Raw genomic sequence first — 16,688 nt, forward strand, 5'->3', positions numbered from 1 at the left:
GTTTGTCCCTGAACATTATTTAAAAAAGGTTGAGGCTGTTTGTGGCATATTAAACGGCTACACGTGTAAAATGATGTGTAACTCAATAATGTTTGAAAGAATACGTAAATGTCAGTATAGTGTGGTGCCTCTGATGGCAAATGATTCTCAGCTGGCCTGTAGAAACACTCCAGTCATACATATGCTTTTATTCATGGTTTGCTGTGGCAGGAAGCTTTCAGGGTTCAACCATAATCTTACACGGATGCACCGATATGAAAAATTTGGCCGATACCGAAGATCAATATCGATATACATCATAAATAAAAAAGTATCTTCCATAATCGGCTTTTATATTCTGAAAAATAGACAAACTGATGAATTCAAACAATCTTTGTTTATTTTAGAGCAAAAAAAATTTTTTGGTACAATTTACATATATGACTTGAGCAATTTACTGACAGTTTAAGGCTCATCCATTTCCTTCTGCATATGACTTGATATATGTATAACTTTTGGGGGGATATCACGGCTGATATATTGTGCATCACTAATATGGCCAAATGATTGCCTGAGAAACTTTTAATATTTTAGATTTCATTCATGACTTTAAGTCAAAATATCAAAAATGTAGATCTGATATAAAAAGTTACTTGAAAAGTCATTAAGTATTTAAATGGAGCTGTTCTCCTCCGTGAATGTAAACTGACAAATGCAATGGTTTGTATTGTAGTTGAAATGCATCCAAGTCTTATTCAAAGTACATTTACATTTTGGAGTTATTATGCAATGATTTTAAAGCAGTTTGCAATTATTTAAATGTTCTTGTTATTTTAAAACTTTTTTTATTGTAGCAGGTCACATTGACCCCTTTCAGAGATGTTTTCATAATAACATTTGGATCGTGAAACCTTTTTTTTTTTTTTTTTTTTTTTTTTTCCCTTCCTCCTGGGTTTAATCAGTGTAATGAACATGCTAATGGAAAAATTGCTACTTTTTTTTTTAAATAGTTTATATAGACACAGACACACCTACTTTCAGGTCAATTCGACCTTGATTCCAGATACCATAAATTGTTTAAATTAGTCTTTTTGAATTTGTGTAAAAAAATAATTGTGTGTGTGTGTCCAGCCCCCTGCGACTGGAAACCTTTTTAAAACGAGGCCCCAATAGAAAGATATCACACATCAATAAATGAGCCATTATCATTTGATCTAAAAGCATCTTCAACACAAACCAAATGAAAACCACAGGCTCATGCAGCGTAATGCCATCAGCCCACTGGCCACAGTTTAACACATTCAAAAACACCAAGTGGCAACTCGGTTTGGGTGGGTAGAGACGATTCAGTCACCTGAAAAACGTGACCATACAACAAATTCATACATTCTTTCCCTTTGTTTTATCTATTTTGTAATATCTTCACTGATGATGATAATAAAAAAATTACATCCAGTCACTGGCTGTTCCTCACATTTGAATTTAATAACTGAGGCAAACATGCAAACTCCCACTGGACTCTTCTTTAGTTTCCCAGTGTGAGGCCAGAATCACTGCCCACCTCCCACAAACACGCCAACCCATGCTGGTAATGCTGTTTTACACCATCTTTATCAACTTCATTCACTTCTATTGACATTTATTTTCTCTACAGGTTTTTTTTTTTTTCTCCCCCCCAAACCCATAATTTTACAGTCTTCGCTGCTCAGATCTGTAAAGTTGCTCGAGATCGAGCATTTGATTGGGCAGAAGTGGTGCTCTGGTTTTTAAACCTAGAATAAACCCTATAAATAGCGCGGCGTTAACACAGATATTTCGCTCTGCCGTTTTGGGGATTGCTGACTCTTTTTCACAGCATTCAGCTGCTCTGGTTGGCCACTGAGCAGCCGGGTGCCATCTTGCAAGTCTGGTGAGATGTTAAACTCCCCCCCCCCCCCGCCCCCTCCCCGCCCAAAAAAAAGCAGGCTTTTTGCACAGCTGTGACCTTAAAGAGGAAGCTTTGAGCCCCGACAAGATATGAGCTCTGTGCTAATCACCTCATGCATGTCCTGCTCATTTGACAGCCGTTTTTCCTTTTTCCTCCATGACTTGCCAGCAGATCCAATCGTGCTGTGAGAGCCATAATGTGTGGCAAGGCTACCACGTTGTTTTTTTTTTAACGTTGGATGTAAGAATACACACGTCTAATCTTTATTCACCATGTAGTTTTTTTACATCCTCAAAAAAAAATGTTTTTGAGGCACAAGTAGAACATACCTGAGGAGAGCTGGAGTTTGATTTCAGCATCCTGTGCAACAGCTAAACGATTGTCTTTTGTCTTTATTGGCTAAAAAAAATTTCCACTTTGAAACGTCGACTGACGGTGATTCCTCCCCGCGCCACGAGCACAATCGCGAGTTAATCGGTTGATCAGAGACGACTAAAGTTAAATTAATGTAATCGCACCGAGCAGGGTGTTGTGCTCCTTTTTTCCGCCCGTCTCCTCGTTTTCCTTTGCTGCGATTGTTGATGTAATTTGCTTCGTAGTGAAACGGAGCCGTTGCTCTCCTCCATTGTTGCAGCTCATTTCAGAAAGTAAGTGTCGCTGTGTCAGCAGCTTTTTGCTCAATAGAGGGAAGATGCTCCTGCAGCTGCAGTCTGTCCCTGATGCAGCACGACAACTGTTATACTAATTTCAGCTCCAAAAAACTTTCTGTTTATATTCTTAGACGTGTTACAAAAACAACAAAGTTTGTCCAAACTACATGATTATACTTATTAGTAAAAGCCATAAGGCTTTTGAATAGCTTAACTGCACTTTCAGGGAGGTTGGTAATCCCAAATAATAATAAAAAAAAATAAGCAATGGCGTCGACTGTTTTTTTGATCTTGTTTAAACATTTTAATTAAGTGCATAATAACCACAAGTCATCAGAATACTACTTTAGTCTGAGTATTACTGTGCCAATTTCCAACAATCTGCGAAAAGTCCAACTAGCACAATGTTTTTTTTTTTTTTGTGTGTGTGTATGGGTCTCTACATCGGTTAATACTAATATATTGTAACGTGAAAGTCGGTGTAAAATGGTGCATTCTACCATAATTTGGGGGAGTCCAAAAATCTACTGGAGCCCCATTTTTAAATACATTAATCTTTTGACCAATTTCCTGGTGAAATAGCGGCAATCCCCCCATATCCTTTTTGAACATTTTAACCTACAAAGGTTTTGCATTTTACTTCGTTCGTTTAATTCGCACAATCAATTTTAGACTCCATTTACACATTTCAAGTGAAAACTCAATTTCTTTATTTCATTTTGGAGAAGTTTAATGTTTACATGTCAATGTTTTGGGAGCGATGTCCATTTACACGGAAACGATGTAGTGAGCGTGTAGGGCCACTAGTGGGCGCTGTTAGTGGTCTTTGTAATGAAACTACACATGCATGCGCAGAGAACAATACGCTATAAACATTAATAAACAAATGTGGCGGTCTGCGCTCTACCGAGTGCCCGTTTTAGATTTAGTAGTTTCTTTGACCATTGAATTCTCAACATATCTTGATGTTGCTCGCCTTACCTTTACCGTTTTCTTTTCTAGGGAAACTTGGATTGATCGACAGTGTTGTAATTGTATCCCAGTAATTTCAGAATTCTTCAGTGGTAGAGTCACTGGTATGACACAAACGAGCAGCGGTTACTTGACATCACTTTTGAGAGACTTCATTAGAGTCTGGACTGGCATGGCCGAGCGGTCCACAGCTGCCGAGGGGCGAGATGAGGACATTACATGGAATTTGTTGAGCAAAAGGACAAGAATGTGGCTAGAGGGTGCAAACTGTGGACGCAGCTGAGCCTCGCGCATGACGTTTTTCTTTCCCTCCATTTGGTGTTCTTGAGGTTGATTTCCAAACGGTCTGCTGATGACTTCTTGGTGATACTTCAGATTTTCTCTCTCAAATTAATTATTTATTGAAAGTTTAATGACGTATTCGCTGTGAATGACCAACTGTGCACCTGATATTCTAAAATACTAACCACTGTTGAATTCGCTGAACATGTTTTGCCCTTAAGGCCATTGATCTGAATCATTTCGGACACATTTTTATCTCATGCTTTGTTCAAGTGTTTTAATCAATTCTGGCTTAAGACTAATTGTATTTTCATCAATTTGTTTGGAAGATTCAGTTGGAAGATTAATTTGAAGCAGGAAAACAGGGAGAGCTCCCAGAAGCTCCGCTAAAGTCGCTGAAAGAGACGTTTTGGTGAAATTAAGAAGAATCCTGGCTCTTTTCACAGATTAGTTATTTGCATCTTAATTTACGAGGGTCTCACTTATCACTTCAATATAATCCACCCACTGTTTGCAACTGTAAAACTTTAATGACTGTTGGAGCTGTTGACAGCGGAACATAAAGCAGCAGCTGTACAGCAAATGTAGTATGAAATTAAACTGAATGTGCCGAGCTCGGTTGATGTATGTGATGATTTTTTGGCATTTTTTGATTCTCTGACTGCAGCTATAAAGTCGCACTGCCATGTTGCTTGTTATTATGTCAAGGTTGTAAATTGAGAATTGGGCCTTTCCAACTGTTCCCAAATGATGCAGCATGAAACCTACCATCAGCCTGAATTGACGTTGTCACTCTTCTCTTCTTTAGATACTCTTGTTCAACTGGTCGTTAATCTAAATGGATAATCGGCCAATCACAGTTGTTGGCGTATTATGAGGGGGAAAAAATGGTGACTTAAGGCCCACTGAAAGTGGCGTTGCGTTTTGGGCGTCTTGATTTCATGACAACTTTCACATCATAGATCTTCAGCAACTTATTTGACACTATCATCATGGACCAAAACCTCAGAGAATTCATCCCGGCACCTTTAGTTTTTGGGTCCATACCATCAAGGATGAATGCCTTTCTGAAGGTTAACGGGGGAAGCACGTCTGTTTGGATGTACAACGCTCGCATTGTAATTCTGTTCAGCAGGAGGATGTCTGGCTTTCTTTAATCTCTTGTGTCATCCTCACTTGGCAGCAGAGTCTTTGTCCTGTTTTGTTTTGCGCCACGTGTTTGAGCGGAGCAGCATTAATCCAATATGAAAGCCTTCCTGGCCTTTAATGACTGAACTGTAGCTACATGCGAGGCCCTTTGTGTCCTTGTCTCGTTACGCTGCAGGGAAGTGATTAGTGACTCGGCACCGTCGCACCGTCTGCCGCCTTAAGGTCGACTCCTCAGCCGTCGGGGAGTCCTACTGCATAGGACTCCCTGAAAGTGTGTAGATGTAGGAAACATTGACTCTGTCAGGCTGCAGCCTCTACAGTTACCTGCAATGCTGTCTGCATATCAAAGATAATAACGTTAGGGGCGGGAACGAGGTGCATTTATCCTTCACATTTGATATGGTTAATGCATGCAGACCTTTTCCCGGCTGGGGAATACATTAGGAGGTTAAGTGGATATAAGAAGCCCTCATTAGGGGTTACCGTCATGATATTTATAGACCTGTCTTACGCTCCCGTGCTTTGTGGATCGAGCACAACTCTGGCTCTCTTGTTTTCGATGCCTGTCATCGGCAGCGTTTCTGCGCCGCTGCCGTTATGTCGGTTGCATAACGGATATTCTGGTGAATCTTGACAGACGCTGGCACGCTACCTTGTGAAACGCTCGTTTTCAAAGGAGCCTTCAAATGCCAAGTCGCCATGGCAACTGCTGCAAACTTTCTCATGACAGTAGTTTTCAGAAGACGGCCTGAACTTGAGCTTGTTAATGCTGTTTAACCACACCAGAATGTAATGCATATTGGGAGAGGGGGTCGTTTTTAAATCCAGAGGAAAAAGAAGGCTGCTCTGAAAGCTTCTTTTTTTTTCTTTTTTTCTTTCTTTTTTTCTTTTTGTTTTTTTCTTTTTAATCGGCGGACGGTTCGCAGTGCGGACAGATAGACGGAGAGTTTCCTGCCTTGCTTCCTGATTCTCTGGACGCAGAAACCATCTCCCTGTTGCTGTTGTTGGCAACCGTCTCCAGGAAGTGTCTCCCCTCTGCTTGGCACTGCTCGATTTTTCTGCTGCGCATAAACAGCCTCTTTTATTCATTGTCTGGGCCACGAGGGAGGAGGAGGAGGAGGAGGAGGAGGAGGGAGGGAGGGAGCTGTGGGGACATGGAGAAAGAGAGAGAGCGAGGTGAAGTCAGTGTTCAGGAATGTGCCTGGGCAAGCCTCGGGTTGACACAGCCCAGATGACTGGGAGGGAATCCTTGGCAGAGGGAAGCCGGGGAACCCCGTTCAACACCTCCAGCTCTTTCTCTCTATTTACCCCTCCCTCCCTTCGCTTGCCCACTTGCCTGTCTTGTCCTTTCAGTCAGTCCTTTCTTTGTCTCCAGCAATGCAGCCAGCCTGTCTGCCATAAAAACATTATACAACCAAGGGAGGCACAGTAATGGGGGAAACAGGCTTATGTCAGACTGGCGGAGCACGGAAAACAGCAGAACCCACTTCTCCACATTTCTGCTGCTGCAGCTGGCAGACTGCAGCCAAAGAACACCCCCACCTCCACCCCCACCCCCGTGAGTTCAACCGTGTCCAACCTGGACTGTTGAAAAGCCTCCAGACGGCAAGTTTAGAGAAGCCACTCACAATGACTCATCAGATATTATTGTGCGGAGGCTGAGGGTCTTTTGTGGCGCTGAGAGACGGCCTCCGCTCGAGGGTTGGCCTCCGCTAATTAGCCTGTTTTTCTAAACGGCCACGCAGACCTAATAATGCTCAGCAGATTGAGACTCGAGGCATCATCAATGTAATGTCGGTGTAAAAATGTCTTGCAGCTTCACTCCCGGTGACTTCACCAACCCAATCGAGGCCCTTTACACACATCTTTTCACGTGAAAACACTTTTGGCATCTTCATTTCAGAAAATTCTCGCGTTTACACTGCAACACTTTATTTTAAAATGTCCATGTGTTTTGTAATGAAACCATGCACATGCACAGAGAAAAATCTAATCTTAACAATGGCAAGTACATGAACATTTGTATGGTTAGATGGCGAAGTTGGATTGCTATTACGGGTGGTTGTAAACTATAAAAACACCCCCAAAAATATGGACTGGCAGTCATGACACTCCGTCATTGTTGTTATTGTCCATCTACTCGTGCGTGTGCAGAAAAAGGATTTACTATGGCCATGGTGTGTGTGCAAAGTAGCAAAGTTTACACCGTCTACACAGAGGTGGAGCCTGAGCATTTCCAGAAAGTTGCGTTTTTCCCCGATTACACAAAAGTCGGAGCGTTTTTGAAAAGTTCCACCTCGGAACAGTTTTCAAAAAGCTCACTGATTCTGACCACCGATGTCTTGTAAACGAACACCCAAAATGTAAATGGAGCCGAAAAAAGACGAGGCCCGAGCTGTTTTTTTTTCTTAATGACTTCAGGGGATGAAGTAGTTCCTCGGCCCGGCCGGCTGCACGTGAGCGGCCGCGGGGGTTTTGTTTTTGGAAGGAGCCTGTGGGCTCACGTCATGGGCCTTCCTCTTTCCAGCTCGCTCCACACAGGGTCACGTTTGATCCTCGTGTTGCACGGTGTGGTCAAAACATGCAGAGAAACACGAGGTTTCCACTGAGGGAGGAGAAGACTGCTGTCATTTAGGGTTGCGGCCCACGGCCTTCTAACTATAGCTGCCTTCCCCCCCCAATCGTTCTGTAATGAGCGCTGTAATTGAAGCTTTTACTTCACTCTTTTATTGTCATGAGGGTTTTTTTTTGTTTGTTTTGCTGAGTGTGGATTAAGTAGTCGTAAGATGTGGTTGAGAACCTGCTTCTCATGATAAAAAAAGATGAAACTTTAGAATCCTGTGAGCAGCGTTCATCAGGTTCGTTACTCTGGGCCCGTTCAGTCATAACTGAGCGTCGGCCTTGATGAGGACTTGACAAACGCTGTGACTCAGCTCGGCTGTACCTCATCATGGTGACACTGATCAACAGTACTTGTCAGTCGAAGTGTTCTTTATTTTTTGTTTTAATTAATTTTTTTAAGCATGACTGATGTGTTTTATACTTGCACCAGTGACTCATGTGTGTGGTGGGTGTTGTTCTGGTAATCAAATCAGAGTGGGTAAGATGCTCAGCTGGTCTCTTAAACCTCCCCCCCCCCCCCCCCCCCCAAAAAAAAAGGAAAACAACAACTTTTGTTTCAAACCGATGTGTGAATGACAGAATGATGGGAGAAAAAAAGATCTAGCCCACATGCTGCTAGAAAAAAAGAGAAAACTATGGGTGTTAATGCCGTGGGCACAGACTGCTGAGACTCGGAAGTAAACTCCAGCAGTTTGGAAGCTGAAGTTGCAGCATGAATATCAATGACCTCAACACAACTCTGCGAACGGAAAAACGGGCCTGAATAACGAACAAAGGTTTCCCTGACTGATTAGTTTCAATATAATAAAGAAAAAAAAGGAACCAATGCTCGGCATCTTGGATCGAATCAACACATCCATGATGCACTGAAGCAAACACAAAACCCTTTGACATTTTAACTAAATAGCCACTTTTCCAACATCTCTTTGGAGAAGAAGCTCAAGAGGTCCCTCAAAGTTCCATTTTCCCAAGTTTACATGACAACGGAGTCTGGAGCATTTTTGAAAAATTCCATGTTTGGAGCCGGTTTCAAAAAGTTGCATTTTCAGTGGCTTCAGGCTCCATTTTGCTGGAAACAAAATGCAACAAAGGTTTTGTGTTTTCACTTGAAAACTTTATGTAGCTACATACCTTGTACCAACCTTTACAATTGTAACTACTATGTAGGTATACTTTCATACGGGTGTGTGCAAATGTACATATACTTTTTTTTAAACCTCACATGTATGTAATTACTATTTACTAATTCAATAATATAAAAATAATTTATGATCTACTGTACCTGGACCCTGTTTGGGGAGGGGGTGTTTAAGTTCATGAAAATGTTCTAAAATAAATTATTTCCCTCGATGCCCTTTATTTCACAAAAAAACAAAACTGTGTCGTGTAAACGGAGCCCTAAATGGAATTTGTGATAATCCCGCTTTAGTTGTTTGGATGAGTGAGATTTCACATCCTATCCATCACATTTTTCACATTATTTTCTAACGGCCGTCTGTCTGCACTTTTCTAGTATATCTGTACTCTTGTGCTGTTCACCAATTTGAACTTCCATTTCCCCACGGGACCACCATGTTTTATTGCGTGTCAACGTGAACACTTATTTTTAGAAAAACCTTGGCTGCAAAGCAAATTCGCCCCAGTGGGATAATGAAGATAAACTTGAGACTATTTCAGCTGTACTTGTGGGTTTTTGTGTTTATCCAAGACTCAAGAGCACGAGTCAGTTTGTAAATGAATGAGCAGCAACAAAGTACTTGAAGTCGGTAAAGCTCAACCTTATTTTCTGCACTTATTTCTTTCTTCTTTGACAGAAACTACATCGCTCATCTGTCTTGTAACGTGAACTCGCGCTGTCTAAATGCTGCAAACTAGTATCATCGAGCCAGAAGCTTAATTGATGGCTCATCATAAATTAAGTCATGTGTGAAACTTTTTCACCCTTTTCAACATCAATACAGACAATTGTCTGCAGCTCTTGAAGGCTTTTTGAAAGGAATTCATTGAGGCTTGTACAAAGTATCCACAATGTGTTTCAACGGGAAGCAGAGCTGCTGCTCTTCTCTGCTTGTTGTAACCGTTTGGTCAAACCAAAATATGAATAGAATCTGTGCTGGACACTTTATAACTTCTAACGTTCACTTTATTTCTGTGTGCCGAGCTAAATTCAACACAATTCATGACTGGATTTCTGTGGCAGGATGTTTACCAGTTAAGAAGTCACTGATGGCGTATAAAACGAGTCAAAACGGCAACAGGAATTCCTCACTGATGAACCACGAGGACGCACTCTGACATGTCGTGTGTTTTGTATTCACGCTCCCCATTTGTTCGGCCTGTATGTTGAGTGTGGATTAAATCCAAGTGCCTGATGTGCGGTTAATTCATGCACTAAACATCGACCTCCACCTGAGGCACCGTTCTGCCTCCCACCCTGAAGCGTTTAATCACCTCAGCCAAGCAGAACTAAGAGCAATTCCTATGTTTCCTTGCATCTCAACGTCAGGATGGCTTCATGAAACACACTTACTGATCGTTGTCTTTCTCCACTCCCTCCCCTCCCGCTCCGTCCCGTCCGATGCTGCCGACGTGATGTGACGTCCACAGAGCTCCCGGCTGAAGAAGGTAAATATTGATCCTTCTAATAAGTTTTGCTCCTCCTTTCTTTACTGCTTGATTAAACGCCTTGCCCCTGGATCTTTTTTTACTTTATTTCTATGAGCCGAGTGGTAAGCTGCCAGTGTAAACAGCAGCTTTATAACCGTAGTACACACACTCTCTCTCTCACACACACACACACACACACACACACACACACAACTTTGCAGCTGCTTATCAGTGTCGGAAAGCTAATGTCAACACACATGGTGGATCCTATCCACCCTTAAGCTTGAGATCTGGTCTGAAATGTTAAATATGCTGCAAAGTGTAACGGCGTGTGACGTCTGTTTGCACATGACAGGAAAGTCCCTGTGGGAGCTGGTGGTGGAGCAGTTTGAAGACCTCCTGGTCCGGATCCTGCTGCTCGCTGCCTGCGTCTCCTTTGTAAGTACAACCCTGCTAATTAAAATGCCAGTGGCTCCCATCATATTTGTTCTTGACGCTGGGGTGTGCCTCCGATGGGATGTCAGACCCTGATTGGACGATTGCCAGGAAATTGCCACCTAATAGACTGCTCTGTTAGCCCGAGGATCAGAGCATAGTACCTCTACTGTACTGGAAACAAACCCATCAATCAAAAATACCTCAAACTGTGACCCCGGTCTCGGTCCGAGGACGGGGAAGGCCCATGAGGGGTTCGGTCGGGGAATCCTGAGTGCAAAATAGCACATTTTTCCATCTATTACAGCACATCCCCGGTGTTTCTGGATGGAATTGACTGTTGCTATTTTAGGCAAGTAGGAAAGTTGCTCTGAAAACATACATGACACACTGTATCTAGGGGTTTGCAGAGTGCAGGCCGACTTCTCCTCCTGTAAATCCCTCAGTTATTCTTTTATCATGGGACACTCTCCCTGTTCCTTTGCTGCACAGAGTGCGCCAAAGCTTTCGTGTCCTCGCTGCAAAGAGCAGGTGACCTGAAATGACTTGGAAAAAAACGTCACACCCAACGGCAGTTTGTCTTCATTTCAGAACTTGCATGTTCATAAATAATAATCTCATTGTTCTTTAATCGCACCCCTGTCTTCTGTTTGGTCACTCTTTTGAGTTTGCTCAGGGAGCGGCTGAAGCTGAGGGAAACCCCAGCCCTTGTTTGTATGGTGCTTTTACTATATTCAAACTGTGATCATTAAACTCTCTTGACCGTGCACATACACACTGTAAGGTTAAAGAAATGGTTGTGTTACGATGGTTTATGGGAATAAAAGAAATATCCTATAAGTGAGTGGGTTTCAGAAGTAATAGACACATGTACTACATTCTGTATGTGCATATGTGTCTGAGCTATTTACAACAAATAATGGTCCTTCGAAGCTTCAGAACTGTGCTTTCATTTGTTAGTGTGTTTTTTTTATTTATTTATTTTGATGTAGCTACAGGCTAAAATTGAGTCACTTCTCTGAAAGAGGTGGATTAAAACAGAGATGCACAGAAAGTCACAGCAGCCTTCTGCAATAGCCAGAGCTCTTCTTCATGATATCAGGAAGCTGAATTAAGCACACGGGGAGTTTAATCGCTGTGTGTGGAGATTGCATGCTTTTCCTGATGATATCCAGCAGCATTACGTAATATAAAGTGCTGTCCAATAGACAATAGATGGATGACAAGAAGGTTTTGTTTCATTTTGTTGAAGCTCCGATGCTTCAACACCCCAGAGACGTCCAGATATAATGTGCCGTCTGTTGGCCTGTATCTCCGTGTTCAGTTATGCAGGCAGGGTGCGAACAGTGCAGCGTTTAAAAATGTAAGGACAGCATTTGTTTTTGGGACAAATCTTTGATTTCCCGACCCGGTGGTAAGAAAGAATTTGAGTCTCCCATCTTCCCTCATTAACTTGTATACCTTTGCCCTTCTATTCAGCGGGTGAGGTATTCAGGCCGTCCTCTGAAAGCCAGGTTATTGTATGTTGGCGTCTTTTGAGTGGCCGGCCATTGTTGCTGTGCAGTCTGGGCTCAGTCAGAAGGAAGATTTACCATCATGAATGATGAGATATCGACCGGGCTCAGGCGGCCGTGACGTTCATTCTGCTGCTCAACACTCAGAGGAGTGTATCCCCCTCGATCATTTCATAAGCCGCATTAGATCATCAGAATGTAAGCCCACTTGATCCACCTCGCTGTCTGTGGTGTGGCTATTTTGGTTTTCCTACATCTGTCATTGATTGGAGTGATGGAAACACCAGTGTGAAGAAGTTTCCGTGTTCCAGCAGGCTTCTTGAGCTGTCGTGATCTTCTGAGGCTTTGTGGCTTTTTTTTTCAGTCTGGGGATCAAATCACTGGTGTGTGTTGATCCATCCATCTTTTATGCCGCTTTATCCAATATTGATAACCGTCAAACACGAATAAATGGCCAATAAAGTAGCTTTTGATTGTTTAATTTTGAATGTGTCATTTTTTATTCAATACATACGGTGTTGCAGTTTCTAGACTTTATAGAGGAGTCGTTCAAGGCGACAACCTCCTAATGACCTGTCGGATAGTTTGAGAGGTTCCCTTTCTGGTTTTGTCATCTGCTTTTAATCTGATTTCACTGCTCTCATTAGCATCATTTTCCATCCCCGGCAGGAAAATGTGGTAGAAGTCCCTTCAAATCAATGCAAAGTTCTTAAACCTGGAGCTCATCCAGAATTAAAGGGACAGTATGGACTACGGATTGTTGAATATAGCAATACCAACACTTGTGTAGGTGATGTGGTTGTCTTCAACACTCGCTGAGTTCTCTATACACACTTTGTGACCACAGAAATTCACATCCACCACGTGGGTGGACATTCAGAACAGTGGGGCTAAATCTGATTGGCCAGATATGTTCTCAATCACAGCATCAATGCATTAAATCGACATATCGACAAGAGAAATTTGAATATATTAGAGCCCTAGTCTGTATTCTCAGTTAATAATATAACATTGATATGCAGTTTAATGCTATACTGTTTAATTTTTTAAATGGAGCGCTTGGATAATTTAACATTGAAAGGAAACATATCTGCTAACAAATACAGTATGTATGATTGCACATGCTTAAGTAGATGCAAAACACACATATACTCACTTGAGAAAATTAAAGCATACAAATAAACTTAGATTGATAAAATTGATTGAAGTAAATAGAATCTTACAGACGGAGACATTCTACAACTGAAGTAAAAAAAAAATCTGAAAACAGTAAAATATTCTAAAAAGGTTGATTAAACATAAGTCAGTGGAAAAAAAGAAGAAAGAAATTGCAAAAAAAGATTAAATCATGTAAGTTAGGGATGTCAAACATCAGGCAGGCGAGCAAAACCGGCCCACAAGAGGCTCCGGTCTAGATAAACTAGTGTAGAAGATGCTCATTTAATTTAAAGATAGACTTTCCATATTCTCAAATTATTTTACTTTTAATTCCAAAAAGTCTAAAAAAATCTTTTGAGAACATTTAATGAACAGATGATTTTGTCTTTTACTTTATCAGCTGCTCATTCATCATGCAAACCGCTGTTCAAACACAAGCACTTCATGTAAATGTTGATTTGTGTGTGATTTTCTTACCAGTCCTGGTCTTTGCTGTACTTGACCGTGGACACAGTCTGGTAAAAGTCTCTGTTGCTGGGTTAGACTGTTCTAAACACTCTACTTTGTTCATATCATGTCAAACATTAGAATTGTGCTCAAGTAAACTCTGCATTGATGCTTTTGTGATCACCTTTGTGCAAAATTGAGAAAAAAATATCCATGAAGTGTCTGAACCACATTCCTCCAGATTCACCGAAGTTGTTCAGGTTAAAGCAGACGGAGAAATTCAAATTAAACTAAATGAAACTTGGTGATTTAATTGCATTTGCTTTGACTCTCATATAAAAACACATTTTTACCTGATGGATATACAGTAAAACAAATGGTTTTTAGTTTGGTTTTTTTCTAGTTTGCCCTCCAATGCATTGCAGTCGTGTCCAATCTGAAGAGTTGGGAGTTTGTAATTATATTTACTCAAGAACAGCCCTGGAGCCTCTGGCACATTTCAGTCTCTCTGATTCTGAGTGTCGGAGACCGTGAGTCAGGCTGCGGAGGCCGACTGAGCCACAACAGCAGAAATGTTGAACCTGTAACATAATTAGACAAAACTTGCTAATTAAAAGGAACACAGCTGAAGACTGTAGATCAGGGGTGTCAAACGTACAGCCCGCGGGCCAGAACCGACCTGTCGGAGAATCTCATCCGCCCCGCGGGATGAAATTTTCCAGCTCTGAGAAATTCTGATATTGACTGCAGTATATTCAATTGACCACCAGGGGCGCACAAGGGGTATCACATATTTTCTATCCACTATCGTTTGTATTAAGTGGTGAGTCGGTTCAGGTGATCAGGATTACTCCACAGATGTAGGAGTTTTTGACATTAAAGATCATTTCTGGAATTTGACAGATTATTCCGATCATAATAAGAATTAGCCGACTACATATTGACTTCCTCGACATGTGACCAAATGTTTTACTCCTTTTGAAGATGTAAATAGTGGAATACAAAAACCCACTGTGATCTGTAAGTTGTAAGGCATATGATGAACGGTGCTAGAATTTTGTTGAAATTGCAGTTTTATTCAAATTTCAGGTTTGTTATGTTGTATAAATGGATTATTCATTAAATGTGAACTTCTAAATAACATAACAATACTTTGTTGCACTCACACAAAGAGGGAGATTTAGAGTTCTAGTTCTTTATATATTATAATGCTATGATTTACTGGTCTTTGAGATCAGATTCCTCTGTATGTGACCACATTATTTGCCCCACAGTGGGGTAAAGTGCATTGTTTCAGCAGCAAGTGGACAGTAATAAGAGTAGCAATAATGCAACAATAATCAGTATTAAACAACAGAAAAAATAGTATAAAGCAAGATAACTGTTCAAATAATGAGAAAAACACGGTGACCTTGGAACTCGAGAACTATGGAGACGAAGACAGAAAAATGAGCAAGAAAAGGTGAATAGTGAGCAGGAGCTTCTGCAACAGGCTGCCAGTGTTGCGGTGCCATCTGATGATGTTTAGGTCATAATAGAACATGAGGAAAAAAGAGCTGAACAGGAGTTTAGATTATCCGTTTGTTGCTCAAAATAATTGTTGGATAATCGGAAAAGAAGAAAAAAATTTTCCTCCTGAAATGTGTTTTCCTCTGCAGGGACGGTGGCTCAGAGGCCGTATAACATGTGGACTGAGGCTTTGTGTGCTGTTTGCTCCTCTAGGTGTTGGCTCTGTTTGAAGAAGGAGAGGAGACCACCACCGCCTTTGTGGAGCCCATCGTTATTCTTCTTATCCTCATCGCCAACGCTGTTATTGGGGTCTGGCAGGTGAGATCTTCAAGCACGGGGCGGCTGATTTCAGTTGGTTACAAACGCCAACAATGGTTAAACAGGCCTGCTGAGATGCTGAGTTTAAAAAAAAAACATAATCGGACTCGATGCCCGATGCTGGGATCAGTGCTACCAAATGCAGAATTGGTTTTGGGACAACTTTGGTGAAATAAGGAGTTTTGATGCAGGTGTGTTACAAATAACTTTGTTCGTGGTGCGCAGGAGCGGAATGCAGAGAACGCCATCGAGGCTCTGAAAGAGTACGAGCCGGAGATGGGGAAGGTGTATCGCATGAACCGCAAGGCTGTGCAGAGGATCAAAGCCAGAGACATCGTCCCGGGGGACATCGTGGAGGTGGCAGGTGAGCTAAACCCTCGCCGTCAGTCACTGAGACTCATTTACTCTACTTCATTTACGCCACTTTCACCAAGAAAACACACACACACACACACACACACACACACACAGCCTCTGCCACCCATTCATGAGTCTGGAAACACTGCTGGAATATCTGAGCGGATTACATAAGAGTCTTCCCTCTGAATGTGCAGGTGCCAGGGCTGCTCTGTGTGGCGAGTGTGTGTTTGTGAGTGTGTGCTTGTGAGGATTTGTGCAAGTGGCTGTGGTCACTGCTTGTATTTAAGGCCCGGTTTAATTTTCCACAGCTTTCCCAGCTCTCTTTGCTTTCCATGCTCTCAGTCTCACCACCTGCACGCTGCTGGATGTTTGTCAGCTACACACACACACACACACACACACACACACACACACACACACACACACACACACACACACACACACACACACACACACACACACACACACACACACACACACACACACCTCTAACTCCCCAATGTTACACACACGATTCTCCTGCTGTAAAATCGTCCATGTGTGGGCAGCCTCGGCTAAATATAGTCTTGTTGTCACTCTGGCTTCAGAACATCTGTGTATGCCAGAGTTTAATGTGCAAGCACGCGTATACACACACACACACACACACACACACACTGCACTATGTTGATCGTTCCACTATAAACATGACTGGTTTTGAGAGTGTAATCCTTCAACTTTATGCGGTTGTAGATGCGTCTCAGGTGGATCAGGTGTGTG

The 16,688-nt window shown here is 42.0% G+C and overlaps 1 protein-coding gene across 2 annotated transcripts in view; it reads left to right on the forward strand.

Moving 5' to 3' along the window:
- Nucleotides 1–16,688, forward strand: part of atp2a3 (ATPase sarcoplasmic/endoplasmic reticulum Ca2+ transporting 3) — a 51,375-nt gene that overhangs the window by 4,244 nt on the left and 30,443 nt on the right. For both annotated transcript variants that reach the window (XM_080482943.1, XM_080482942.1), the window contains exons 2-5: nucleotides 10,189–10,206; nucleotides 10,544–10,626; nucleotides 15,465–15,569; nucleotides 15,795–15,933. In XM_080482943.1, coding sequence (XP_080339069.1) covers nucleotides 10,189–10,206; nucleotides 10,544–10,626; nucleotides 15,465–15,569; nucleotides 15,795–15,933 — 345 coding nt within the window. The remainder of the gene's footprint in view (nucleotides 1–10,188; nucleotides 10,207–10,543; nucleotides 10,627–15,464; nucleotides 15,570–15,794; nucleotides 15,934–16,688) is intronic.

This window comes from Lipophrys pholis, assembly GCF_963383615.2.
Source record: "Lipophrys pholis genome assembly, chromosome: 16".
NCBI lineage: Eukaryota > Metazoa > Chordata > Actinopteri > Blenniiformes > Blenniidae > Lipophrys > Lipophrys pholis.